The sequence below is a fragment of the Channa argus genome, chromosome 1, assembly GCF_033026475.1.
Source record: "Channa argus isolate prfri chromosome 1, Channa argus male v1.0, whole genome shotgun sequence".
Classification (NCBI taxonomy): Eukaryota; Metazoa; Chordata; class Actinopteri; order Anabantiformes; family Channidae; genus Channa; species Channa argus.
The window spans coordinates 33,404,713-33,432,183 of record NC_090197.1 but is presented as its reverse complement, the minus strand read 5'-3'; the positions used below and the strand labels follow the sequence as shown (position 1 = coordinate 33,432,183).

Sequence of the window (27,471 nt, the reverse complement as noted above, 5' to 3'; positions counted from 1 at the left end):
GGAAGAAGGTGTTCACTACAGCCATTTCCAGTTTGCATGTTCTGGGGCACCTGTAGCTCTGTTGGTAAGGCAGTCATCCGCAGACCAGAGGGTAAGTGATTCCATCACCAGTGCTAGCTACGTGTCAAAGTGTCCTTGGGCAAGACACTTAACCCCAAGTTTCTCCCGGTGGGTCAGGTGAGCACCTCGCATGGTAGCCACCACCTACACATGCACACACCATTTGTGCGTGTGTTTAAATTAGAAGCAACATTGTAAAGTGCTTTAGATAACAGCGCTACATAAGCAGCAATTTATTTATTTATTCTTCTCTTTGTTCATGCTTTTATTCATTCATTCTTCAGATGTATTTTGTGACCCTGAGTTCAGACTCTGCACAAGTACATATTCTTTAAAATTAAACACATTATATTTTTCTAAATTGCAGTGAGTCAACAATGTTTGCCTTATTGTTTTATTTTATCCCGAGACTTTTGTCAAGTGAAGGATCTGCTGCTTCCTGACCATGAGTACAGTGCACTTGAAACTGGTTGATCATAGCTCAGTTCGAAATTTGTCGTTTTAGTAAGTTAGGGCTGATAATGACCTGTATGAAAAAAGATCACAAATTCACTTTACAGGAAAATAAAATGGCTTGATTCTGGGAAAATCAGCAAAGCAACAAAACAAATTCTCAGTCTTGACCTTTATTGAACGCTCTTAACATCTCCTGATTGTCATTTCATTAATTTCTTAAGAAAAACTCTACTGAGGCCACAAAACAATTGTCACTGAAAAAAATAATAATTTTTCCTCTAAACAAAAAGTTTAAAAACATACAAAAATTAGAATGATCTCCTGAGTATATGCCCATTATAGTAACTTCAGATTTAGTCCTAAATTAAGCAGACTGCCGTTTATCTGCATGAAGCACAGAATGACAAGAGGCACTATATTATGTTAAAACCCCTTGCAGAAAAGAATAGAAAGGTGTTGGTTAACTAAGAAGTTGGAGGTAGGGTTAGGGTTAGGGTTAACCCTAACCCTTTTATTATGGGAAAGGGTGGTGGATACGTTTCTGTACAGTTAAATACAATCTAAGCCAGTGTTTTCATTTTGGTTAGAGTGAGTGACATCGTACTCTTCTTAAGAATATCAATGTTTTATTATGCTGTATATTTAATCAATGTGTGACGGTGTTTGTGGCGCAGTAGTGTTCATACAGCTGTGCCACGGTTTATTTCCACATGTGCCAGTTTGGGATTTTTCCCCGACATCTCATGTTCACTGTTGTTTTGGTTTTCTGGAGTTTTCTCGCCTCCCTTCTCTTTCTTTTCATCACTGCTCCTGTTAAAAAGAAGAAACTGTGGTAAATTTGACCCTGATTTGGAGACTCGCCTATAAATTGATGCGTTTCATAAACTTTGAAGGAAAAATATTTATTTAGGTGCTTTTTTCTTAATCATTTGATTTGTTTTTTTTTATTATTATCTCCAAGAAACAGAAGACAATCATCAGCTCTCAGCTATTAAAAAGCAAGGGAGGTATTTGCAGTTTCTTGGTTTTTCTGCAGAAAAACTTCTTCATTAACCTCACAGATATCAACAAACACAATATTTCTAAGCTGATAAAACACAGTCAGGATCTTACATGTCTTTATTGAACACACCCATTAAACATACAAAGTGATGGAAAAGTAGTGGCAACACTTGGCCTCTGAGGTTGTTGAGCATCAACTGGAGTCAGGTCTTAACAAACCTAGAGTCTAATCAATGAAACATGAATGGAGTTATGGTTTATAGCTACCTTGACTTATAAAAGCAGGTGAGTTTTACTTAGTTGCAGTTCACATTCTTTCTCTTCCAACTGTACACATGTCAAATTATCATTCTTACTTCTTCTTGAAGAGTTTTTTAAAAGAGCTCCTGAATCCTCCTTTATCCTGTTTCTGACTCCTCTCACTGAAGGGGGTGTGGTTGTTCTCCTCTGTGGCACATCTCCACTTTGACTCGTCCCCCCATGATTGGATACCAGAATCCTGGAGGAGTTGGACACAACATTACATTTACTTCAATTACCTCTTGTGCCGTCCATAATGTTTCTGTCTCCAGCAGATCATGGTGGCTTTATAGAAACTCATAGAAAGATCAAGGTTTTTTCTCAATTTCAAATCTGGCTGTTTCAACCTTAACAAAATCCTAAATCTTTACTGCTAACGCTAATCAAAATGTTAAATTACTGATTTTTCTCTTTCCATTCACAGAACAGATGTGGTGCCAATATTTTTGTTGAGGCCATTATACATAATCTCTGTAGAATAAACAAGAATTCTGCTCTTTTCGAGGCCTCAATGTTTTACAGCAAACTGTACCAGCACCATCACCTCTGTATTCATTAAGTCACCTCTTTGTTGAAACCCACTACGCTGAGCAGCCCATGAAGATCATCACGCTGTTTGTCAGTGTCCACTCTGTTTCCCAGGGGGCTGTGGAGCTTTTGGGATGGGGTGGAACATCCTTTGCTGCCCTTACTCCCTTGGCGCTCTAGCTTGGCGTGACTGCCCAGTCCCACCCTTTGGATATTATCTGACAGAGGTGCTCCGTCCAGACAGCTGACTGTGTTGTCCATCTGCAGGCCATTCAGTGACTAAACATCACAGAAGATGTAAATACTAGTTTTAACACATGCAAAAGTTTGAGAATCTTTCTTTGGACACAGCTAAAAGCAAGCTCACCTTGCTTTTACGCTGGCTGGCCTGAAGGGGGCGATGTTGATTGCGACGCATCATCACAGCTTCATCTGGTGAGACACACCCTCTGTTGGCCAGTTTGCTGTAACCATTCTTTTGGGTTCCACTGTTGCCAAAGACATCCCGGGTTGCAGACACATTTGCTGCCACTGCGTGATGTGACACTGAGGGGCCTTTGGGGCACTTCACAAAAGCGATGTCAATAGAGGAATCAGAAGAAGCAGAGGAGCAGCGATCAAACATAGAGGCATCAGGAATGGAGCCTCCATCCTCCTCATACAGGTTCTCCATCCCTGGGGGGTCTAGAGGAAGAAGGAACTCTCCAAGAGCATTGGCCAGAGCAGAACCCGGTTGAACCTGATGAAATTCAGCCGGTCTGGAGAGCAGGTGATGCTTACATGGCACAGACACCTCAGGTGTCTCGCTCTCTGGGATACTGCCAAGACCTGAAAGCATAAGAATAGATGAAGATGCAATTGTCCCAAAACCGTTTGAGTATAAGTTGCTTTTTTATTTGTACTGAATTCCTATATGCCACAGACAAAAAACTAAACAAAACGATTGAAAAGGAGGTTACAAAACCCACAGGTTATGAGGTATGGGATACAGGTCACCTAATACCTGGGTACCAAGAACTTGCCTGTGTTCAGTTGGGTTAGAGAGTGTATCATTTCCTACCTCTCCTCACTTGACTGACTAGACAGTCGCCTCGCTCTGTCTTTGAGCAAGAGATGTCATTTATCTCAGCTCAGATGGATTTGGTAAGCATCAGATTAGTTCATATAAAGCATGAATTGTTTGTCCTTCCTGTGGAGGTAGCTGTGTGAAAAATGAAATGAGAGACTTTGAAGGAAAAGGTCAAATCCTGTCTACTTCCTGACTCCAGATAGCTGGAAAATTGTTCTGTGAAGTTGGCGTGCTGGTTTGATTTTTTACAGTTCCACAATCTGACAAGCCGTCCATTCCTTCCCTGGACCAACCTAATTAATCACAGCAGAAAAATAATCAGAAATCTGCTAGAACAATCAGAAGCTTCTGTCACCACAGACCTGTCAGTTTGCGGCTCCGTGAGTCGGGGCTGTAGAATGGGAGCTGGGTGGGCCACTCTCTCTCGTAGCAGTTGGTTTGGAGATCCTGCCCCCGATCCCAGTCCTGGAAATGGTGAGACTGGATCTGCTCAAGGAGAGGCTGCTTGCTGTGCCTCACCTGGTTAGAATGTTCCCTGTGATGAATAAAGGATTCATTAAACAGTCGGAGTCATCAAACCCGGGGCTGTGTGTCTGCTCAAACATCATTACTAGCAGTTCTTTAACTTCAGTGGGTTCTTCTGAACATTGAACATTAATGGTTCTTCTGAACATTAACATGAACATTAACGTTTCTTCTGAACATGGCTTCTCTCGCCTACTTCTTGCTGCCAGAGACGCAGCGCTTCCTCTCACATAGCTGAGCCACATTCAGCTTGAGGGAAGAAGCAGTTGAGACCCTCATTATGGCTTGAAGATGATTGTCAGTAAGTCTTGACCTGTACTTGGACTTATTGAAGTTCAAGTTAGAGAAAGACTTTTTACACAAATATGTGCTCCCAAAAAGGCACAGGGTCTGCTTGAACATTCTGGAAAGCTCAGGGGAGCCGAGGGACAATTTTGAACTTCCACTCACCTCCCTGAACTTGGGTTTGAGGTCAGAGTTGCAGTGCACGTCAATGAGCTCCATTTGAAACACAGGAGGGGCATCTTGCACATTAAAGAAGAAGGGGTCATGTCTTTCATGATGACATGAACATCATAACAGATATAGATGGTAGAAAGTACCAGGATAGCGAGCGCAAAAAAAGGCGACTGCTACCAGGCTGTTCATTATCAGCTGGGACAGTAGGACACCATTGTTTATTTATTAAATAAAGCAATGGGATGCAGCCATGGAGGCGTTATTTACTGGCTTTTATTTTCTATAATAACCCCATGGATTCAGCGATACGTCCTAGGAAACACAGATTTTCCGTTGATTATATAACTGAGGCAGGTAAGCCCCTGATTAGGCTCCAGCCTGACTCCAAAGTGGGACGGCGGACGGGACCTGGCTGAGTGGCCTCATCGGAGGTCCACTCCCCTTGGTGACATCGTCAACGGAACATTGGTGTTGGTCGTTTAACGCACCAGTAAGAAGTAGTAATGCTATGACGGTTATGGGATGTTACACGGGCCACAAATTATCGTCTCGAGGGCCGCAATTGGCCCCCAGGTTGCGAGTGTGAGACCCCTGCTTTAAGTGGTTTAAATCTTTACTGGATAGTGTGTATTAAATTCTAACTGTATATAAAATAAATACTTACAGCATAACAGGGATGCAAGGGTATGGTGAGCTAGTGTTGTTACTACAATCTTTAACATCTGTTTCACGGTGGACCTGCAGCATGTGCACAGCACAGTTGGCACACAGTTTCATTTAAGTTTGTTTGTATATTTACAACCTGTGAGCTGCTTGGATAAAAGCTTCTTCTCAGTGAAAAAATGTGAAATGTATAATTTGTAGAGGGGTTCTTCTGACCTCTTCACCTCCTTGCGGTTATGCAGCAGAAGTTCCTGGTTGTGCTGAAGGAGGTGGTGGTACTGAGCCATGAAGGATCTGAACTGCTGGATGCACACCAGCAGCAGGTAGTAGTCTGGGTGTTCTGCATCTGTCTGCCTCAGCAAACCCTACTCACACACACACACACCTATTTACACATCATTCTCTATAAGGTGCATTGCATTATTGCTGTGTGTAACATGTCTAATCTAAATTTTGACTTTAAATAGAAACTAATATCTATCATATATTTCCTAAAGAGAGAGAGTGTGTGTGTGTGTTTTAATCTAACTTGTAGCAGCAACAGGTACTCAGGAATCCTTTGAACCGGCTGGAGGAGCAGAGTGTAGAGGGAGGGTTTGGATTCATCTCCCATTATGTCACTCTGTCAGAAGCACCAGTTAAAATGGTGAGTAAAAGAACATCATTTATTCAGGTATGTGTTGATGTTTTACTCAGTTGTCTTTAAATTCATTATAATAATAAATCATTAATTGCTATACAGTATCACATCTTGTCTTATCCTGTTATGTCTATATCGTGGTCTGGTTTACCTCTAGCAGTGCAGAAGACTTCATGGAGTTGGAGGCAAGCCTGGAGATGACTGACAAACAGTCTGGGAGCTCCTTCAGGTACGACACATAGAAATCCAAGAAATCACTCTGTATTGAGGTGGAGAAAGAGTGAGGTTTGTGATTAGCCTTTAGTTAACAGCTCATTGTGGGAAATAAAAAAAACTGCTTGGTGTACAGAAACAAGCTGAAAGTGGACATCTGTTATTCAAGTAAACCATTTACATCTTTCTGGATTAAATTGATTTACTGTCTTTCCGTGCTACCTTGACACTCTCGTTCATCTGGATTCCAGCTGTCAACATGGCCCAGCTGGGATTTTAATGTCTTTCATGGCTGCCAAAGTGCTTTAATATAAATGGCTTGTCATAAGGCTGACATGTTTGACCTCTCCATACTAAACCAGCCTGGAACATCACTGTACATTGTGGAGGTCAGGTTTTTTGATTTAGGGCATAAATTGGAGGTCGGATTGTATTTATTACATTAATGATGCTTTTAATACACAGTTATAGTTAAAAAAATATGCCAGTAATTAGCCAAGAGTTTTTTAAACTTTACTTTACTTTACAATAGTGAACAGCTGGGAGGTTTAACATGTAAAAAAGAGACCTAAATATTTGATGAATCAGGAGTAAGAGGAGTGTGACAATTCCATTGTATAGTTTTATGTTGCTATGTGTGTTTTGTGCTAATTGAGGTCACATTGTACAACCCCAATTTCTAAAAAGTTGGGAAGATGTAAAAATATAAATAAAAACAATGCAATGATTTACAAATCTCACTAACCCAAATTGTATTCACAATAGAACATAAACAACATATCATATTATATTACTATCATAATATCATATCATATATTAAATATTACCATTTCATGGAAAATATGATCTCAAAAACCAATGGAGGAGCATTTGACAACTAATGAGGTTAATGGCAACAGGTTAGTAACATGACTGGGTATAAAATAAGCATTTCAGAGAGGCAGAGGTTCACTACTCTGCGACATTCTGTGTCTAAAAATTGTGGAACAATTTCAGAAAAATGTTCCTCAATGTAAAATTGCAAAGACTTTAAAGATCCCACCATCTACAGTTTATAATATCATCAAAGGATTCAGACGATCTGGAGGAATCTCAGGTCAAAACTGGATGCATGTGATCATTGGGCCCTCAGGTGGCCACTGCATTAAAACAGACACTACACTCTCTACTGGACGTCACTGCATGGGCTCAGGAAGACCTAAAGTGACACCGTGCTATCCACAAATGATAGTAAAAGCTGTATCATGCAAAAAAGAAGCCATATGTGAACAAGATCCAGAAAAACCGGCATGTTCCCTGGGCCAAAGCTCATTTAAAATGGTCTGAGGCCAAATGGAAAAAAGTTCTGTGGTCAGATAAATCAACATTTAAATAATTTCTTTTTTATTTTTTGGAAACCATGGAGGCAGTGTCCTGTGGATCATCAACAATGTCTCTTTCAGGGATGGCCTTGCATACTTCAGGAAGATGTTTGCAGTATGTGGTTTAGCATCATCACAACAGCATGGCTTTCCAGGAGAGGAGTCTGGGTGCTGAACTGGCTGGAACGCAGTCCAGACCGTTCACCATGAGAAAATATTTGGCACATTAGAAAACGGCTAATCCAGCAATAAAGGCCCAGGACTGTTGAGCAGCTAGAATCCTGCATCAGACAAGAATGGGACAACATTCCTTTCCTAAACTCTAGAAACTGGTCTCCTCACTTTTCAGACGTTTACAGACAGTTCTTAAAAGAAGAGGGGAAGCTACACAAAGATAAATGTTACCCTCTTCCATCTTTTTTGAGATGTGTTGTGCCAATAAATTCAAAATGAGCTAATATTTCTCAGTTTCAACATCTGATATGTTGTTTATGTTTTATTGTGAATAAAATATGGGTTGATGAGATTTGCATTTTACACATCTTCGCAATTTTTTTGCAATTGGGGTCGTATACATTGTATCTATAAGCAGTAACAACTACATTTTTACTACTATAAATAACAGCTACTCTGTGTATTCAAATTCTATGTTTATTCATTACCTCTTTGCTGGTGAGCCTCATAAACACATCCCCCATGATACCTTGCCACTGGCATTTGAGCACACGGTCCTGGAGAGTGTGAAGCAGCTCGAGATGCTGCTGTATCAGAAATCTCAGAGAGCTCGGAAAAGGACTTAAGAGGGCAACACGAGAGAGAAGAAAGGGTGAAGTTTAATTACAGAGGATATGTAGTTAAATAACCAGGTTAACTTTCATATATAGAAGAGTTATGTGATCCTAACATGGATGCTTTTTTTCCCTTTCAAATTCCATTTGACCCAGTTGCACCTTTTCACTGGTGCTTTTAGTCACTGGGAACAGGTGAGATGCGGCTGAACAATGCTTTTTTTGTGAGAAACCTGTTCAAATACCTTGTGAGATAGCCCTATTCATCCTGCTAGGGTTTATATCCTGCCTTTATGTCATTACTTCACTTCTGATTTCCACTCACTTTAAACTCGGATTAGATCCATAGCTGCTCCTGAAATAAATTCTGAGTGTTAATCTGTGGATGCGATAGAGACATGTTGTCTGTGATACATATATATATATATATATGTATGTATGTGCATCATAGTGTTAAGTTTGTATCTAATGTCATGTATCAAAATTTGTTGTCAGTTTTGTCAATCTGAACTCAGTTGTCTTTGTGTCTGCAGTCTTACCGTTTGTCTTTGGAGGTTAGTGCCTCCGATCCATTGAAGGATATGTTGGCCTTAAGTAACAGAGACAAGTGAGAGACGTAAACTCTCTCAGACTCCAGCAGCTCCAGAGCTGCTCTCTGCCTCTTATCTGTGCACACACAAAAATACGCACAAATTGGCCAAAACATTAATACTACCTGGTGGTGTATGTCAGCTTAGATTGAGTCATATGATTTGCAGTTTTTCATGGAGCCTCCCCTGGTGGACTAGGAACCTTATAGTGAAGACAGATGTAACATGTTTGCTAAGTGGCAGACCGATAGGGGGAATTTTGTTAACCTCGCACAATCCCAGGCTGTCTGATTTCTAGTACAGTAACTTAAGTGGATGCTCGCTACACCCTGTCGTACTCTAGTCCAACTCTTGCAAAGACTGATAAATTGGACAAGAAATTTTAGGACATTTAGAAGTCAACATTGCACATATGGAAACTACATAAATGTGACACTGTCCAAAACCTAAAATCCAAAGGAACACTGGTCTGTGTGAAGTGTGTGAAGGTATGGAGCACACTGTGGGTATTACTGACAGCAGGAGCAATAATAGTAGTAGTTGTGGTAATAGTAGTACACTTAGTGGTACTAGTGGTAAGAGGTGTGGCTGTAACAGCAGGAGGAGTAGTGTAACAGTGTTTCTTACTGTTTTCAGTCTGGTTGTTGGGGATTTCTATGTCGTCTCTGCTGTTCTTCCCCTCTCCCCAAGCTGGTGACCTTGACATACATCCTCTCTGCTGCTGCTGCTGAGCCTCTTGCTCAGAGGTTGAGGCTGCAACACACACATACACACACAAATGCGAGTAAGTGGCCCCTAGTGTTCTTTCATATGTTTCCCTTTATTTTACCGGCTTCCGTGATCGTACCAACTGTTAGATTTAGGGTTGTGTTACATGTGTATTTACATATGTACAAATTTTTTGATGCAAAATAATGGACATTATTGAAAGCTTTACATGAAGTTTGAACATGGACTCACTGTGCGTTGATGTGGTGCTCCTCTGTGGTGACCCACTGTGTGACAGACTGGGAAAAAAGTGCTGAGTTATAGCACTGAGTTCTGATTGGCTGGGACCACAGACGTGTTCCTCACCCGATGCTGTTAACACGTCTGCCTTAGAGCTCTTTCTGCTTTTGGGCCAATCACCACAGTCAAAGAGAAAGGAGAAGGAAGAACTTATTTGCAAAGTTGCATAACACAGGTTATATTTTCACATTCCTGATAAAAGGCATCCATTTAAGGGAATCAAAAGCAGTTCTGGAGACCTTTCACAGTCTTTGCATTGCTCAAGGGCACTTAATTAGCACTAGTAGGCATTGTAGAGGAAAAACGGATGTTCTGTCTCCACCGATGTTGATAATCAAATGCTGCAAGTTATTGAGAATAGTACAATAGTGTGGATTAAACTCATTTGTGTATCTGTTTGTGTATGTGTATGCATGTACCAGTGCATATTTCAGCCCTACCTGTGTGGAAAAGTGAATATATCCTTGATGCTTTCTGATTGAAGCAGTTCTATCTTCTTCTGAACCTCTCTCTGTCTGCTTGACACATCCTTAATGTGGAACAAAGCCACATTTAGCTCCTCCTGGAGGCCAAGAAACTGCATTAGTGTTACTGTTACTATTACACTGGGCCACCAGGTCAGCTTTGGGGAGAGATCTGCTGAGAGAGTGACTTTCTTCTATAGTAACTAGTTCTACAAATTGTATAGTTTATGGTGATGTCAGATTGTGGACTAGGTGAATAAAAGACAGGAAAACAATTTTCAAAATGAATAGCATCCTGACAAAAACACCCATTATGGGCTACATAAAAGATGCACATACCTTTTACTGTTAAACAGTGTCTGAAATTTCTGCTTTCCAACTAATAAATTAAATTGGAGTCACTGTCAGATGTTCTGAATTAACCCACAGCATCCTCTCCACCTCAATAAGAATATGTGTGTGTGTGTGTGTGTGTGTGTGTGTGTGTGTGTGTGTGTGTGTGTGTGTGTGTGTGTGTGTGTGTGTGTGTGTATGTTTTGACTCTGTAGCATCTCCACCACCTTGAACGTGTTGAGCGAGTTCTTGACGCCCATTATCTTATCATCCACATCAGTCTGATGAGCCTGGAGCTTCTCCTCCAGGCTGTGATCCCTGTGACGCAGATCGTGCAGCTCTGTCAGGGCAGCGTGGAGTCCCTCGCGCAGCTCAGCCACCAGGCCCTGCAGCTACATGAAAACAACTTATTTTCAATGTTTCAGGAAATGCTAAAAGGAATAAGAAGAGTTTAAATTTAAGGAAATGAGAATTGGATGTCTATTGGACATCACTGCATGAGCTCAGGAACACTTGCAGAAATCACTATCTGTGAACACAGTTCATTGTGAAAACCACAAATGTTAGTTAAAGCCATATTGTGCAAAGAAGAAACCATATGTGAACATGACCAGAAACACAGCCGTGTTGTTTGGGTCAAAGCTCATTAAAATATTCTGAGGTAAAAAGGAAAAATGTTTTGTGGTCAGAAAGCATGGATGCTGTGTCCTGTGGAATAAAGAGCAGAGGGACCATCCAGCTTGTTATCAGAGGATAGTTCAAAAGCCTCCATCTCTCACGGTGTTGGGGTGCATTACTGCCTATGGCATGGACAGGTTACACATCTGGAAAGGCATCATCAATGCTTAAAAGTACATATAGGTTTTAAGCAACATGCTCCCATCCTCACGTCTCTTTCAGGGAAGCCCTTGCATATTTCAGCAACACAATGCTTAACCATATGCTGCATCCATCACTACAGCATAGCTTCACAGGAGAAAAGTCCAGGAGCTGAAGTGGCCTGCCTGTCATCCAGACCTTTCACTATTAGAAAAAATTGTGCACAGCATAAAATGAAAAATCCGTCAACAAAGGACCAGGATTTTTGAACAGCTAGAATCCTGCATCAGAAAAGAATGGGACAACATTCCTCTTCTAAATTGGTCTCCTCACTTCCCAGATGTTTACAGACATTTGTCGAAAGAAGAGGAGATGCTACACTATAGTAAACATCACCCTCTTCCAACTTTTTTGAGACGTGTTGCTGCCATCAAGTTGAAAATGAGCTAATATTTTCCATTAAATGTTAACATTTCTCAGTTTCAACATCTGAGATGTTGTTAATGTTCTATTGTGAATCAAATATGAGTTGATGAGCTTTGGAAATCACTGAATTCAGTTCCTATATATGTTTTACACATTGCCCCAACTTTTTTGGAATTCCTGCTTTCTGTTCATAGCGGATTAATTCAGCAGGAATGACTGAATCTGCTCCTGGGAACATAACATGGGTCTCTGTGTCTCATGTATCTCTTTTTGCTTCTCTCTCTGTCATGTGAAAGGCATCAAGCAGCAGACTGAATAGAGCCTCTGTCCTTTTCGCCTTCTGCTGTTTTTCCTTTTTGATGTTATCATTGGTTGACAGTGGCACTGTAGGTCTGTACACCTGGGTGCTGAACATCTCAAGCACCACTGCAACATGAATTCCTCATAGATACGAATATTTAACTGTATCAGTCGAAGGCTTAGCAACAGTAAAGAATGTTTCAATGACATTTGAGTACACAGTTAGTCTATTGTATCCTAAATAGGGCTCTTAATCAAATATCAAGAGACCTGGTTTAAATTAAAACCCAAGAAGTATGCATGAAGTGACACAGATTTGTGCTTCTATCTACTAGAAAGTCTGAAAATTTAAAATTCAAGAGTTAAATAGGTAGAAAAATAAGCAAGTTGTAGATAATGCCCAAATGATTCCATTCCCAAAATACTATTTATTAACTTTTATTTAGAAATCAGCCTTTGGAAATGAAGCACAAAAACAGATAATATATTGTCTTTTGTATTAGGATGCTTGACTGCAGAGTCTGTTGAAAGGAATTTCAGGTTGTTTCTCTAGTTAATTCTAAATCTCAAATTCATTAATGATCCAAATTAAAATATACACTGATCAGGCATTACATTATGACCACCTATGCAATTTAAAGCAATCCAATCCAGTGGCTCTGCCACGATTTCTACTTTTTACAATGTTATAATTTCTCAGTTTTTAGATTGAAACTGTCAGAAAGGTGATAATTCTAATATGTGTGTATTATTGAGGTCAAAGTGGGTGGTGGAGTTGTAATGGAGTGCATTATAAGATCACTTGGTTCTAATGTTTTGCCACCCGATTCATTTTAAATAGGGTGGCGATGTTATGCCTGATCAGCGTATATCTATGCACTCCTAAAAAGCTGACAGGTGCATTGGAAAATTCAAGGAATTAAGCAAAATTCTTGTGCACTGTCTCACATCTGGCTTCAATTTTTCTATTCAACATTCATCAGGTTAACACTAAAATTGTTCCACTACAATATGCATATAGAAATAAGTCCAGTTATCCAGTCACAGGACCATAGCAACGACAGTGATTATATTTTAAAAGAAGGGGCTCTCAGTTACCTGAACAATCTCTAGGGTAGCCTCATCCACATTTTCTTGTTTATCTAGAAAACAAAAGACTCGATTAGGCACCCACTCTTGCAATGGTTAACCTAAAATTAAAAACTAAAATTATCAAATTATTCTGTCATATTATTGTTTTATATACACATATAAAGCCAACAATGGAAAGCATGAAGCAGTGACAAAGTCATACATTTGATGAAATCATCCAGCATGCAGAAAGCTGCAGAGCTACACAAAGTCTGTACCCCATGTGGTGTGTTAGCGGTGCATAGTTTTGCATCTGTGGGCTGTAGTCATAGGTTTAGATATCCAGTGTGTAAACGCTAAAATGTAATATCAGCTTATTTCATCTTTTGTTCATTCAAGACAAAAAATAATAACGATGACAGTCTTTCATACTATAATTTCTTCAAACAATGCTTTTTTTGTTAAATGATGCTTTCTAATAAAGCAGAATAATATTCGTCTCATGGGTGTGTTTGTGTGTGATGTGTTAGAGATGAAAACTTGATGACAAAAATTTCTTGCCACAGACAAGACAGTAAGAGTGCTTCAGCAGTCATGTGAAAGTGCTACACATGCCAGTCTTTCTCAGAATAGAGATCCAGCTCCATAAAAACAAACCTCATGTTTATGTCCTTTCATTCCTGTATGTTACACTTCCTGACTTATGACTTATCTGCAAGTCTCCATTTCGCTGTAAACACACCAGCTCTAGGAAGTGTCTCCTAATGCAATCACACCCTGATTTCTAGCTGCAGGAGCATTTAGAGGGACTGCTGGAGGACAGTGCGCATCGGATTGCAATAAGCACAATGCTTCTGTTTGTTGTGGAAATATCACAGGTCAAGACTTTTGGCAACATTGAAGAGGGCCACCTCAAATACGTATTTAACATATATTATCACGCATAACTAACGTGCACAATGTACCATGTCTGCATGAGTCCAAAAAAAAAAGGAAAATCCAGTGTCCAACAACAGTCTTTCTGTCTGCAAGACATATGGGATGAAAGATTTCCTTTAACAATTTGGGTTTGTGCTATTGGCCGCAGTTGTTGTAGGTCAAAAAAATGACGTCATATCATGCTGCTGTCCATGAGTGACTCCAAACTTCAAGTAAAAAGATAATCTTCCCATAGTTGTCTCTAATTGGAGAATGATTATGACATGATTACATCATTGTCCTTTAAATCCATTTACCAAACAGTCCATGCATTACAACTGTTAGTGTAACATCAGTCAGTTGATGAACTCCAGGAAACAATGTGTTAAATGTGTTATATTAATGTGTTATATTAACATTAACTTACATTTTGGATGAGCATTTCAACAATTAGCTAATTTCTATTGATTTCTGGCATCAGTCAACCTCATTTTTCTTGAGAAACCTGTTGCTAAGACCGGAAAATCTGAAAGAAAACTTTAATTGATATCTCTGCAAATACTACAATGGCTTTATGTTGGACAGAAATTTAAACTTTTCATAAAAGAAAATATTTATATCGTTTACGCAAAGAGCTGTTTTACCCATTTCAGTCATAATGGTACAAACTAGCACAGCTGTCAAATGTTTTCTCTGAGAAAATCTGTTCAAAAGATGCAGCTCAAGCTTTCTGATATCTGTTTTACCTTCTGACACAGCATCCATCTTTCCTTCTGTTTAGGTCCAGTCTGATCAAATCCAGTTCACAGCTGTCCAGTTCTGAACTTGTTACCCTGCTCAAGATAACTTCAGTCTGCTCCTCTGTCTTGTTGTTCTTCTCTGAACAACTCTATCCTTTGCCTGTGATCACTTGCTGTCTTCCAAAGCATGTGAGTCCTATGATTTCCCTTTTGCACAAAAAGCGCACTGTCTTTAGAGAGTTGAGAGACACAAGGGAAAGATGAGGAGGAGAGAGAGTCCTTTGCATACTGTAGATAACTCATTAGATTTAAGGAGGCGTGACTCTGTCATTGATAATGACTCACACAGCAGCAATAATCACCATAAGGTTGAAATTAAAAGAGCTCAGTATAAACATCCCAAATTACCACAAGAAGATGCAGAACACTTTAAAAAGTTAAACAATGACCTAATACTATCCATAAGGTAATGACCAATACCAGACACAGTAAACCCTGCTTTGCCAGCAAACATAGTCACTAACGGCATTTCTTAAAGTTCAGCAACGTGAGACTTAGCCAGACAAGGCATGGATCAGTGATTTTTAAATCATACAATATGATTTCTTATACATATACTACCCGGTTTTAACCGTTTCTCCTTTAAAAGGAAGCAAAAGGTTAGAGGTGAAGGTCGGTCACAGAACAGCAACCTTTAGAGATCTAGGAAAAGGACACAGAAGCTGGATAATGACCTTTTGAACTTGAACTTTGCATCTTCAGAAAGAACTTAATGAAACATTTAAAGGAATAACCGGTCATGACAGTTTACAGTGCTATATTTGCTTTTATATCTTTTTTTTGTGCTGGAAGTCTATATGTATCTATTCCTGTAAGTCTGTCTGTCTGCAGGACTTGTGTCTTTGCTTTCTCTGGCCTTCTGTCTGTGGTGGAGACAATAGAGCCTGGAGAAAAACTGCTGAGCTGCTCTTCATTTCAACAACAAACCTGTGTTTGAAGGTTACATCATTACCGCACATCATCTGATGCTGTGGCTACATGTGAGTGGTTTCCATTTGCACAAAAAAACAAGCTTCTCTTATTCACCAATAATTAAAATGGTGCTTAGAGAAAATATTTTTCTTATTTACTTTGCAGAAACAATGTCTACAGTGTCCCATCTGTTGCATAAGGAGATCATTTCTTTGACCTTTCCACACTACATTTGTTTTCCTAATGCAGGGGTTGTAATAGAAAAACTGTGGTATCCTGGATTCTAATGTGATTAGATAAACCAGGAACAATGATGGATCATGTTGGTAGAAAGGTCACATCTCTTTACTCTCTTTGAAGCTGAAAACATGGTGGACAAAAAGTTCCTTTGCATGTGATTGTTAACTATAAGAAACCCAAAAACTGTAGGCAGAATGTTTCTTCTATAGGTCCATTCATTTGGTTCAGGAACCAATTTAAAAACTGAATACAGACCCTAATGTCTCTTACTTTTCTCTAAGTAAATCTTCAGTAAATCATTAATATATAGGTTTTTTAAAATATGCTTACAGTACTAAAGTAGAAGTACTCATTAAGAACACTGGGTTTCACCATTACTTAAAATACAAAAACCTCAAAACCATACTGAAGTAGTATGGGCATTTGATTTTATGTACTTATATGCATACCTATGAGTATATGTATATGTGACAACTGTATTACAACTGTCAAATAATTATCATTGTACTAAGGTGAAAAATACTATATTTCCTTCTGGAAAAGTAAAAGTATAAAATATAATTAAATTGAAATAGCTAAAATCTCTGCTTAAATAGATGTCACAAGATGTAAAAAATGACTATATTTCCATCTGTAAAATTTAAAGTATAATAAAATAACTATTAATTAAAAAAACTACTAGGAGTAACGCTGCGTACAGTAAATGTGCTTATTTACCTTTTACAACTGGTAATGCAAAAGTAGTTAAAGTAATAAGAAATAAATACCACAGTGGCACGCTGGATACTTCGTAATAACTTGTATATTGTAGGACATGAGAAAAAAAATTAAGTCTAAAGATATTTAAAATAGAAAAATACAAACGTACTTACTTCCGATGTGGCACTACTTGTCACGTGACTGCAGTCAGCACTGATCAGCTGATTGGAGCCTACAGTGAAGACGGGTTAGCATGTTGCTGCTGTTGCCGCTGCTGTGTTGTTGGGTTTAGCTTGTAATGTGGTAGACTGTTAACTGGCAACCTTTGACCGAAAATGGAGAGGTACGGGTCGGACACGGATATGGACGAGCAGGAGAAACCGCTGCTTCACCGAGGACACGAAGTCCAGAAAGGTAAAAGAGAACTATATATTAGCCAACTTAGAAGAACGACGTCTAATAAGTGAGCTGATTTTTTATTTATTTTTTGGCGCTGTTTCTTGGAAAAGTAGCAAAAAAAGCTACATCCCTCTAACTCGTGTTTCCCTCTCTAACGGGTTTTTCCTTTTGGACAGCGAGGACACATAACAGACACCTGCACTATGTAAAGCAATCTACCACATCAGGACTAAGGCGTCTGGAGTCAGGAGCAAGAGCACGAAATGTTGCAATAGAGGCGTTGTCAGTGCTGAAAGAAGAATATAAATCACGTTAAGCGAAATTATACTTCAGAAAAACTGAGAAATTAAAAACTAACACTTTGGCACTGATGTAATTTTCCTAGTTTTACTCTAACTTTTTATTTTTATTTTTATTTTTGATGTGCATATTATGATGTTATGTCTGGGGTTAAGTGTGCATCCTAACATAATAGCAATGCACAGTCTGCTAGTACATTAACATTGACAAAAAATGCAAAACAGTGTATAAAAAAAGTTGATGCAAACTGATGTACCCAACTTTAAATATACTTTTCACCAGTGGCTGTTAGTACTGGATTAACTATAGTGGCGTGTTGGTCATAGTTCCAACTCTGGTGCATTAGCTTATATTCAAAAGTAGTTGAGTAGCTGAATTATTATTATTTTAAATTAACTGTATCTAACCATTACTATAAGCTCATTTACAAAATTAAAATTTTTAGGACATTATTGTTTATGGTATTCTCCACACCTAGACTGTGCTTTGAACATATACTGAAATTAATAAAGTTAGCTAAGGCAATCATCCATCGACCACAGGGTTAGTGGTTCAATCTCCGGTCCTGGCTACGTGTTGAAGTGTCCTTGGGACACCCACCATCATATGACAGGCCTACCTGAACTATGAGTGATGTCATGCTCGCACCAACAGTCAAGTAAATAAAAATGCCAAATGATGTCCAAAAATAGTGGCATTTAAATCTCCTAAGTGTAAAAGTGTATTGAAAGGGCACAAGCATAACCATGTTTAAACACGAGTTGTGCTGGCTAAGTAAGCAACTGGATTATGATGTGCTATTGTCTCTCATGTAAAGAGCGAGAGACAAGGGCCTTGCCTGTAAGACACTGTATATACTGTATGTGGTTTGCCTAACAGTCATGTGAGCATGTTATGCAGACTTATCAGTCAGACTTATCATGAGCCACTACTCCAGGTATGAAAAGCAGCTGTATATGGCTTCTCTTTCTGTTGACTGACAAAAAAAAATGGTTATATAGTTTGTAAAAAACTATACAATGTTAAAAAAATGTTCTTGTCTACCTATTAGTAGACAATTCACCATAGTGTCGGATAAGTAAAAGCAGCAAATTCTCACATTTGAGAAATGTATTAGATTGAAATTAGATGTGTTCCTGAAAATGACTTCAACCATGACTTGTTAAAATTATTCACCAAAATAGCTGCCAATAAATGTTTTGTCACCTATCATCTTATTGTTGCATATCTGGTGGGTACATTAAACATTAATTTAGTAATTCTTAGATTAATAGATTAATTGTTTCATTTCTAATACTACCTGTGAAGTGTGAGGTTGGACTATGTGGAAATATTTCATTACCACTATATTTGGTAAGTAAATGAGCAAATGACTTTATTTCCAAAAAGATGAATTTGAAAGTTTAGGTTTTGTGCATTTCCTGTTGCTGTGCAGAGAGATGCAGAGATAACCATACTCTGCACTGCCTGTTAAATGTTGCATGTATTACAACAGATACTTACTGACAATGTTACTTGATAAATTGATTGTTGTAAAATGTTACTGTAGAACAGAGCACAAATACAATATCTCTCTCTCCTCTTCTCTCTGTAGCCCCGGTATGCTGTTCATCACGCTACGGCTTGGCGTTGCTCTCCTCGTACGGCTTCTTTGTTGTCTACTCCTTGAGGGTGAACCTCAGTGTGGCCATGGTGGACATGCTTAACAGCACCCACCAATCCAGCGCCGACCACAACATGTCTGTGTGTCCTGGTGATCTCAACCCCGCACAGCCCAAACGCAACCACTCGGTGAGCAAGAACACGCCTGCAGCCGAACCATGTGGTTCTCATACCACATGGAAAATATCAGTGGTTAAGATGTTCCGTGAATGCTGGCAGTGTAATCTCACTTAGGACAATTCTTATCCAAGTATTAGGCCAAATAACGGCCATGTCAGTGCAACTAGAGTAGCAATGTATAACTTTTTTGCTCTCTGAAAAGTCAGAAGTTAGTGTTATTATTTTCTTTCGGTACATAATTGCTGCATGCCCTTTTTAACATTTTTAAAGGCTGAAGGAACCCAGGTGATCACATCGGGCTATAAAATGCCCCTTTAGTAGTACCACAGCCATTTGCAACTGAGCCACCTGAGCATATTAGACGTGACTTCTGATATTCTAGGTTGTGTTCTGGGCTGATGCATACACATAATTTTATGCTATATATTTATTTACATTTTTTTACCACTTCTCTGCAGACATGACACAACAAAATTGCAACACAATCCACAACTGACATCTGGACCGTACTCACTGTATTTCACTGTGTGTAGTTGCATGCTTCATTGCTTCTGTCCTGTTTGACACTACTCGTTAAAGTTTGACTGTTGGGACTTTAAGGAGATTATTGCATTAGGAAGAAAATTAGGGCAGTAAGAGACATATAGCCAGACAACCACAAATCAACGCAATACCCTTTATTAAGAAAGACTTCATAATGTTTGATCTAGTTTAAATCCTAATTAAATAATTCTCTCTCTCGTCATAGGCCAGTGTGTACAACTGGAGCTCTGAGACACAGGGCTGGATCCTTGGCTCCTTCTTCTATGGCTACATCCTGACACAGATCCCTGGGGGCTATCTGGCAGGCCGCTTTGGACCCAAGTGGCTGATGGGCTTTGGAATCCTGGGAACTGTAGTTTTTACACTGCTTACCCCTTTGGCTGCAGACCTGGGTGCAGGTTACCTCATTGCTGTCAGGGCACTGGAAGGGGTAGGGGAGGTAAGAAAAATTGTAATTACATCTGGATGCATGTTGTTCATTAAATGGTAAATAGTCGCTTATATATCGCTTTTATCCAAAGCACTTTACAATATTGTAAACCATGTGGTCCATGGTCAACTGCCTTACCCACTGAGCTACAGCTGCCCTTGTTTACACCATAAACACCAGCTATACTGCAGCCATATATGAAACGAGCTTTATTTGCCTAAGCTTCTGATGTTAAAGGCATCCAGTGAGTGTTGAGAATAAAACCTTAATAGACTTTAGAGACAGACACACTTAACAGAGTTGGTTTGTATGTAGATGGCATATTAGTTCCAGATGAATGTCATTTGTAGACTCCTGGATTAATGTTTTATGTTTATTTTCAGGGAGTCACATTTCCTGCCATGTACACCATGTGGGCAGCGTGGGCACCGCCGCTAGAGAGAAGCCGACTGCTCACCATTTCCTACATCGGTAAGATGGAGGGACACAATGTCAAACGATAAATGTACATCAGCGAACTGCATGTCTATTGAACACTGTCAATCCTTCAGTTCGGCTGAAAATTACCAATCGACCGAAGATGCTTAACATCTATTGGTTCTGGCCTCTCGAATGTGACGATTCGCTGCTTTTGTAGAGATCTCACTCATCAAAAAAAAGAAAAACAAACACAAAAATATGAGCCACCTGTCAAAGTACAGTGTGCCTCACCCCAACCATATGTACTTAAGGGGCTAGACTTACATGCCTCATAATTGCTAGTGTTGACAGAACTCTGTGTATAGTCATCATTTTGTATGCTATGTACAGATGTTTGTCTTTTCTCTTCCTTTGCAGGAGCCCAGCTTGGGACAGTCGTATCTCTTCCTCTGTCTGGTGAAATCTGCTTCTACCTGGACTGGACCTATGTCTTCTATGTATTTGGTAATGGACCTGGGGTGTCATTTGTGAAAGATAGGGGCAATCCACTCAGTCTGTAACAGTTCATCAAATAGAAATCTGTACATTGTAACTACTTTGTAAATTAGTGGTTACCTATCTTTTACATCAACCTACTTTTTAAACAAAACTTCCGTTTCACCTTTTGTCTTTAGTACAGCAGACTTTGTTTTATGGCACAGTTTCTTAAATAGATGTCAGGATACTCGATTGGCCCATAAGAATTTGTAGCTGTATGTGCGTGTGATGCATCAGTTTGAGTGCTGATATAAATAACTTATGGAAACTTTGCATCTCAGCAACACTGGAAGCCCTGTTTAATGAAAACATACTTTGCAGATTATGTCCCATCTTGTATGAAACACTTGCATATTTCTCTGACCTCAGGTGACCTTTCCAGCTATTAGCTACAGACTTGTTTTCCATTTAACAGTTGGCTTTCTTCCCAAGAATCAGATGAGCCGTTTCCAGTGTCTCTGTTTCTTTGTTCCTCTTCTGTTCTGCTGGAAACAATGATTTAGCAAGTAAAAGAGGAAAATGTGCTAACTGACCGAACCTTGCAGAAGTCTTGGTTTTTTCACTTGCTTTATTGTCCTCTCCACACAACTTCACACCCGCGAGACACAAGTATCAACTTATTCTCACAGATATTAATGCTTGTTTGCGTTTGTGTGTCCAGGTGTTGTTGGCCTGGTGTGGTTCGTCTTGTGGGCGTTTCTTGTCTTTGACAGTCCAAACACTCACCCACGAATATCAGAGCAGGAAAGACTCTACATCACCAACTCACTCAAGAATGAGGTAACAGCAGAAATCAAGTTTTATGACCCAAATTAAAGTAACACTTCACTATATGGTTTCCACTGATAAAGGAAAAGTTTTTTCATTTTGATTTATTCCCTTATCACTGGTGGGATTCTAAGTTAGGTCTGCACTTGTCTTAGGTTTTTCTTTTTCCAGATTGAAAACCAAAATCGGACTTCCTTAGTGCAGTTTATTGATGCTAAAAGGTCCAACATGTAATTATTGTGTAACAAATTTTAGATAAGAGGCAAAGATGAAAACAAAGGAGTATATAATTATATTATATACTCCTTATATACTTTATTACATATTATAAAAAGGTTTAAAATATATAGCAGCATTTAAAGTACAATGATTATACACCTAATTGTCATTTTGCACTGTTTTTATGGCCATTGCTAAGGAGAATGCTTACAGGCAGTTCTGCTTCAGTACAGTAATCTGATACTAATGTTGCATAATCTCAGTGTATTGCAGCATCTTATTCTCTTATCTGTTTTACTCAGCTGTTAGGTGACAACACCCACCGCAAGTACCCCAATTATTTAGACATTTTGATGCATTGCTACTTGCATTGCTACTTCCTGTTTCTATCACAAGACCACAATGAATATTTAGGTAGAATTACAGATGCATCTGTCGTTAAAGAAGATTTTGATAAATACATCAATTTCCTGTGTTGGCCTAGCTGTCTACCTCAGTAAGCAACATCCCCTGGCAAGCCATAGTGACATCCAAACCACTCTGGGCCATCGTCGTGGCTCACTTCTCCTACAACTGGACCTTCTACACCCTTCTCACCCTGCTGCCAACCTACATGAGTGATGTACTGGGATTCAACATAAAGGAGGTTAGGCTAACAACACATACAGATGTCGTTTCATGGTTAGATATTCCTGCAACAGCTAGTGGCAAAAATCAAATGATAGGTAGGTGGCACAATAAAATTACTAAATTCTTCATATCTTTTGAAATATTTTTATGGTAAAATTTTATTAGGAGTGTGTGAAAAACAACTCCTGCAGTCAGAGTTCTAGGAATGTCAGAAGCTTTAAGCATCCAAACCTACAATGTAGTTTCACTATTATAGCTGTACACAGACTGAAAGACAGATGCTGCACATACACCTGAATATGAGACCTAAAAACATATAACTTTAGAAAATACACTTTAGAAATTCTGTAACTCCAGTTGCTGAAACCTTACTTTGGAAAGCGGTTTAAAAAAAAAGTTCCCCTATCAAATTAAAGGCACCTTAAGAAAATATATTTGAATGCTTACTAAAAAAAATATAAATGTAAATAAAAATTAATTAATCACTAATTAAGTTATTTACAATAATGTCAAAATATCTAGCCTTTGAATGTCTGCAGATCATGGCGTGCACTTTAAAACAGAACCAGCTAAACACCTATGCAATGTTTTACCATAAGGTCTCTTGATATTCATCCTCTAGAAAACCTTGTGTACAACGTGAGTGAAGTATGCATTTATGCCCACATTCTCACCAGACACTCTTCTTTAATCAGGGTAGGAGAATAGGGAAACCAAATTATTCCCTAGGCAGATTTCTCCTAGAGAACAGCAATTCTCTGAATTGTATACAGTGCATCTGGAAAGTATTCACAGCGTTCAACTTCTTCCACATTTTGTTATGTTACAGCCCCTGTAGGAAAACCAAAAAAAAAACATAGACTATTGGTCTTAATGTGATGGAGGACAAGGGTCAGCTTGACCACTTTAGGCAGTCTGTGTGGCTACAAAGTAAAAAGTTCATGTATTGGCCTAAAAAATTATTTCTTAAAAAGGTACCACTTCTAATCTTTTAATCAAGTAAAAGTAGTAGAGTACTTTTACTTTTTACTGTAAATATAATATTTCATTCATCTGGAACTAATATGCCATCTACATGCAAAAATGTGTATTTTGTGGTAATTATGATAAAATGTACAATAAATAAAACAAGGGTCAAAGATCCCTGTTGGTAAAGGTGGAGCTGATTTTTAGCCCCTTTATGTGCTGACAGGGGGTCAACCCATAATAATACATCAGCATTTATAAGTTAAGGTATTTATAAGGTATTAATAGGGTGGTTAATGTTGTGGCTAATAGGCAAAAGCTGGAATCTGATTACTTCCATCCATGTACTGCATTGGTACATCTCCAGTAACCTGCTCTCTGAAGTGCTTGTAAACTTGTTGCCCTTTTGCCCAGGAAAGCTGGTTTCTCCTAGTAACCTGGTCACTTAAGTGTTACCAACCAAATGTTGTTCGGTAATATCTAATCACTTTTAAAATGCATAAAATTAATTTGTAAGAATAAAAATGCTTCCTGTTCTGAACAGAATGGCATCTTGTCTGCGCTACCTTACTTGGGCTGTGCTGTGTTCGCTGTGCTGAGTGGCCAAATTGCGGATTACCTTCGGGAAACCTGCCACTACCCCACAGTCAACGTCAGGAAATCCTTCTCTGCTATTGGTAAGGAAAATCAATATTACAGCTGAATAATTAATGTGTTATTTTGGTTGGTAAAACAATATTGGCACTTCCTTGGCAATCCATACATCATGTCTATAGCTTCTGGAGAGATTTCAGTGGTTTTGCATTTTTTTTCTGCAGGTATGGTTGGACCAGCAGTGTTCCTGGTGGCAGCAGGATATACAGGCTGTAACTACATCTTGGCTGTGACCTTCCTCACTATCTCCTCTTCTCTGGGTGGAGTGTCAGCTTCTGGCTTCAATATTAACCATCTTGACATTGCACCTTCGTAAGAATGATTCCTTCCTTTCACTTAAATACTCTCTGGAAATATTACAGCCTTTCAGTAATTCAAAGGCTAAATATACAACCTTAAGAGAATAATTCTACCCAGCCCACTAATTTAACAGGATTCATTTCTTTCTTATTAGCAGTACTTCTGAGCAAAATAGCTGTTTTTATTTTCGCAAATGGAGTATATAAAAATGCAATCCAAACATTGACCGATTTGTTTTTGTCTTGGAACAGGATTATTTCCTATAGGGGGAGAGGGCTCTCCTGAAATTGTAGGCAGACTTTGTTAAACGTAAAATACTGTTGAACTGAGTACTGGGGGAGTTCAGCAAGGAAAAGCTCTAAATAGTTGTGGTATTAACACAATCTGCTTTTTGTGCAGGTATGCTGGCATACTGCTGGGGATCACCAACACCTTTGCCACAATTCCTGGCATGGTGGGACCAGTCATAGCAAGATCTCTCACCACCACTGTAAGAAACACATTTTTACTCATATGCAGCCATTACCTCTGCACAGTGGGTTTGAACAGAGCTGGTTGGGCTCAAAGAATAAAGCTCAAGTTTAAATGTGGTTTAACCTGATCTCTGTGCTGCAGCTGACATACTAACATAGGTCAGACTGGGTGTCCTGACCTAAAGTGTCCTAGCCTTACAACGGCATGAACATTGGTGTCATGCTCCATGTCCTGTGTAATTAGTCTAGTTAACATTTGGCCACTAGGGGGCAACAATAGTCCTCTATAACTCAGAGGCACAGTGTTTTTGTCTGGAAGGATAAAGGGAGTTAAATAGCGTAATTTTATATGTGGAGAGTAGCACAGGAAGGTAAAACAAGTTTAAATGTAACATGTCCTTTCACATAAATGTTCAAACCCCAAATAGAAAGAGAGGGTTCTGCAGAGCAGCACACTACACTTAAATGGCTACATCATGGCCTTGAGCCGAGGACACGCTGTTAGTTATAACTGGTTATTTAACAAAATACATTTATTCACATCATTGATCGGGGCTGATTATGGGGTAGTTATCTCAAATGTAATACTGCATGTTAGTTAGTATTCTTTAAGAAAAACAAGCTGCAGTTACTTGTTAGGCAATAAATTACCTGTGCATTACTCTCAAAGTGCATCATTAACTAAGTTATGGGCTAATAAAAGATAAAACTTTAGATCCAATTATCTTATGTTTTTTTTACTTTATGGGTGGTTTAGAATGTAGTCTTCATTAATGCTATTACAGAGGCTATCCAAACCCTAATGTGTCCCACTTACAAAGCTTTAAACCAAACCAGATTCATTAAAATACTAAATTACCTTCTTCTGAACAAAATGCACCAACTGCACCCCATAAAATGCCAAATCTTTAATGAGACACAGTACACTGAGGTTTAAACACTTTTTAAAACTGCAATACTAAATGCCTGTGCTAACTGTCTTCAGAACACCATAGAAGAATGGCAGACTGTCTTCTACATTGCTGCTGCTATCAACCTGCTTGGAGCCTCATTCTACACAGTTTTTGGCCGAGGCACAGTGCAGCTCTGGGCTGTCCACACATCCAACTCTTACGGACACTGAGGCGGAAAACGAGTAGCAGACTCGTCCATTTGATGAATCAATCACGGCCTTATTAGGAGGGTACTTTCTACAAGAGGTGTGTTCCAGCTGTGTTGATAACGACCATCATAAACATGCTGTGACTGTGGGTGTTACTATACTTAGTAGATGAACCTGCAGACACTAATGAAAAAGAGGAATGCAGTTTTAGTTTAAGAACAATTTCTAAGAGGCATATATGGTTTTATGCCTCTGAGTCTCTGGGATCTGCTCATTAATTGACTCACAGTATGCATCTGCAAAAAATGTATCACGGGTATCTGTTTGTATGGAGCCACCAACTCTAGTTACTGATAGGGGGGGGGGAAAGAGATTGTACCCAGTTGGTTAGACAACTGCAGGTTATTATTGATAATGTCAACCTGACAGCTCAGCTAGGCTATGAAAGCTTTACTGAATCAGAATTATTTCCCATGTTTAAACTGTTGTCAAGAATGATGAATAACATTTTAAATGAGCCATGAAAGAAAATCACTTGTGGTTTTCCTTTAGTGTTAAGTTCTCCCAGTTAGTTGAGCCTTCTTAGCACTTACACTTTGAAAATTGTTTTCCCACAAATTTGAAGGTAAGCCTTGGATTTTATTTGAGTTCAAAATTCAAAACTAGACACATCTACTGGAAATCCTCTTTGAGGAAATAATGACTTCACAGTAGGCACAAGCACTTGTTTGGGGAAGATGCCCTACAATGAAGTCTACTTAAAATTATAAAGCTCTGTCTTTCATGTGATTGCAAATCGACCATTTTTTGTATTTACTTGTCATATGGTGCGGTTAAGGGATTTTATGTGTAGATTGTGTAATGTCAGTCAGGCGTATCTTTGATTTTAGGCAGTGGGCTTTAATGCGTAAAGTACGGGTTATAATATCCTAAGTCTAGAACACTAAAATAAGATGCACTTGTGCCTTATTGCATTAGCTTAAATGTGGTCAGTACAATTCATGACTTGTTCTTTTTATGAAGGATTCGTTTTGTGTTTTACATATAGAAAATAAAGGGACTTTGTTGTATAATCATTGTAAACATTCCACAAATGTATAAATTCACGTGTTAAATACTACATCAAATATACATATATATGCTCAAATCTGATATTGTTGGATTGTTTATTTTATAAACAGCCACTGGGTTTCCGCTATTTTTATACACCTAACAGGCATAACATTATGACCACCTGTGCAATTTAATGCAATCCAATACAGTGGCCCTGCCTTGAAGTCTTACCTTTACGATTATAAATTCTC

General features: G+C 38.9%; 2 protein-coding genes across 4 annotated transcripts; one reads left to right on the top strand and one right to left on the bottom strand.

Moving 5' to 3' along the window:
• Positions 1–670: 670 nt before the first annotated feature.
• Positions 671–15,438, bottom strand: arhgef33 (Rho guanine nucleotide exchange factor (GEF) 33). 3 transcript variants are annotated; one of them, XM_067513851.1, is made up of 17 exons: positions 14,740–15,438; positions 13,103–13,146; positions 10,687–10,851; positions 10,103–10,224; positions 9,615–9,763; positions 9,282–9,407; positions 8,604–8,730; positions 8,390–8,419; positions 7,939–8,071; positions 5,854–5,961; positions 5,592–5,684; positions 5,279–5,427; positions 3,778–3,950; positions 2,714–3,174; positions 2,383–2,625; positions 1,875–2,017; positions 671–1,326 (listed from the first exon to the last, which is right to left on the bottom strand). In XM_067513851.1, the coding sequence occupies exons 1-17, from the start codon at positions 14,756–14,758 to the stop codon at positions 1,197–1,199; spliced, it is 2,415 nt and encodes an 804-aa protein (XP_067369952.1). In that variant the 5' UTR covers positions 14,759–15,438; the 3' UTR covers positions 671–1,196. The 3 variants fall into 3 exon arrangements, with proteins under 3 accessions (XP_067369952.1, XP_067369943.1, XP_067369960.1); XM_067513842.1 differs by having other exon boundaries at positions 9,615–9,766; positions 14,740–15,436; XM_067513859.1 differs by lacking the exon at positions 8,390–8,419 and having other exon boundaries at positions 9,615–9,766; positions 14,740–15,432.
• A 1,425-nt stretch (positions 15,439–16,863) lies between these two features.
• On the top strand, positions 16,864–27,319 carry slc17a5 (solute carrier family 17 member 5). The gene is made up of 11 exons (XM_067513796.1): positions 16,864–17,058; positions 18,938–19,134; positions 19,874–20,107; positions 20,482–20,569; positions 20,936–21,022; positions 21,717–21,835; positions 22,527–22,688; positions 24,183–24,315; positions 24,457–24,604; positions 24,992–25,082; positions 26,051–27,319. Exons 1-11 carry the CDS (start codon positions 16,980–16,982, stop codon positions 26,186–26,188), a joined length of 1,476 nt encoding a protein of 491 aa, XP_067369897.1. The 5' UTR covers positions 16,864–16,979; the 3' UTR covers positions 26,189–27,319.
• The last annotated feature ends 152 nt before the right edge of the window (positions 27,320–27,471 follow it).

Bases quoted from the DNA above. Each gene is read 5' to 3' on its own strand.
- slc17a5 (XM_067513796.1), top strand. From the start codon at position 16,980: ATGGAGAGGTACGGGTCGGACACGGATATGGACGAGCAGGAGAAACCG. The intron at 17,059-18,937 runs GTAAAAGAGAAC...TTCTCTCTGTAG, and splicing joins AGGACACGAAGTCCAGAAAG to CCCCGGTATGCTGTTCATCA. The intron at 21,023-21,716 runs GTAATGGACCTG...TTGTGTGTCCAG, and splicing joins CTATGTCTTCTATGTATTTG to GTGTTGTTGGCCTGGTGTGG.
- arhgef33 (XM_067513842.1), bottom strand. The intron at 10,225-10,686 runs GTGGTGGAGATG...CTTGGCCTCCAG, and splicing joins ACTCGCTCAACACGTTCAAG to GAGGAGCTAAATGTGGCTTT. The intron at 8,731-9,281 runs GTAAGAAACACT...GTGTGTGCACAG, and splicing joins CAACAACCAGACTGAAAACA to ATAAGAGGCAGAGAGCAGCT.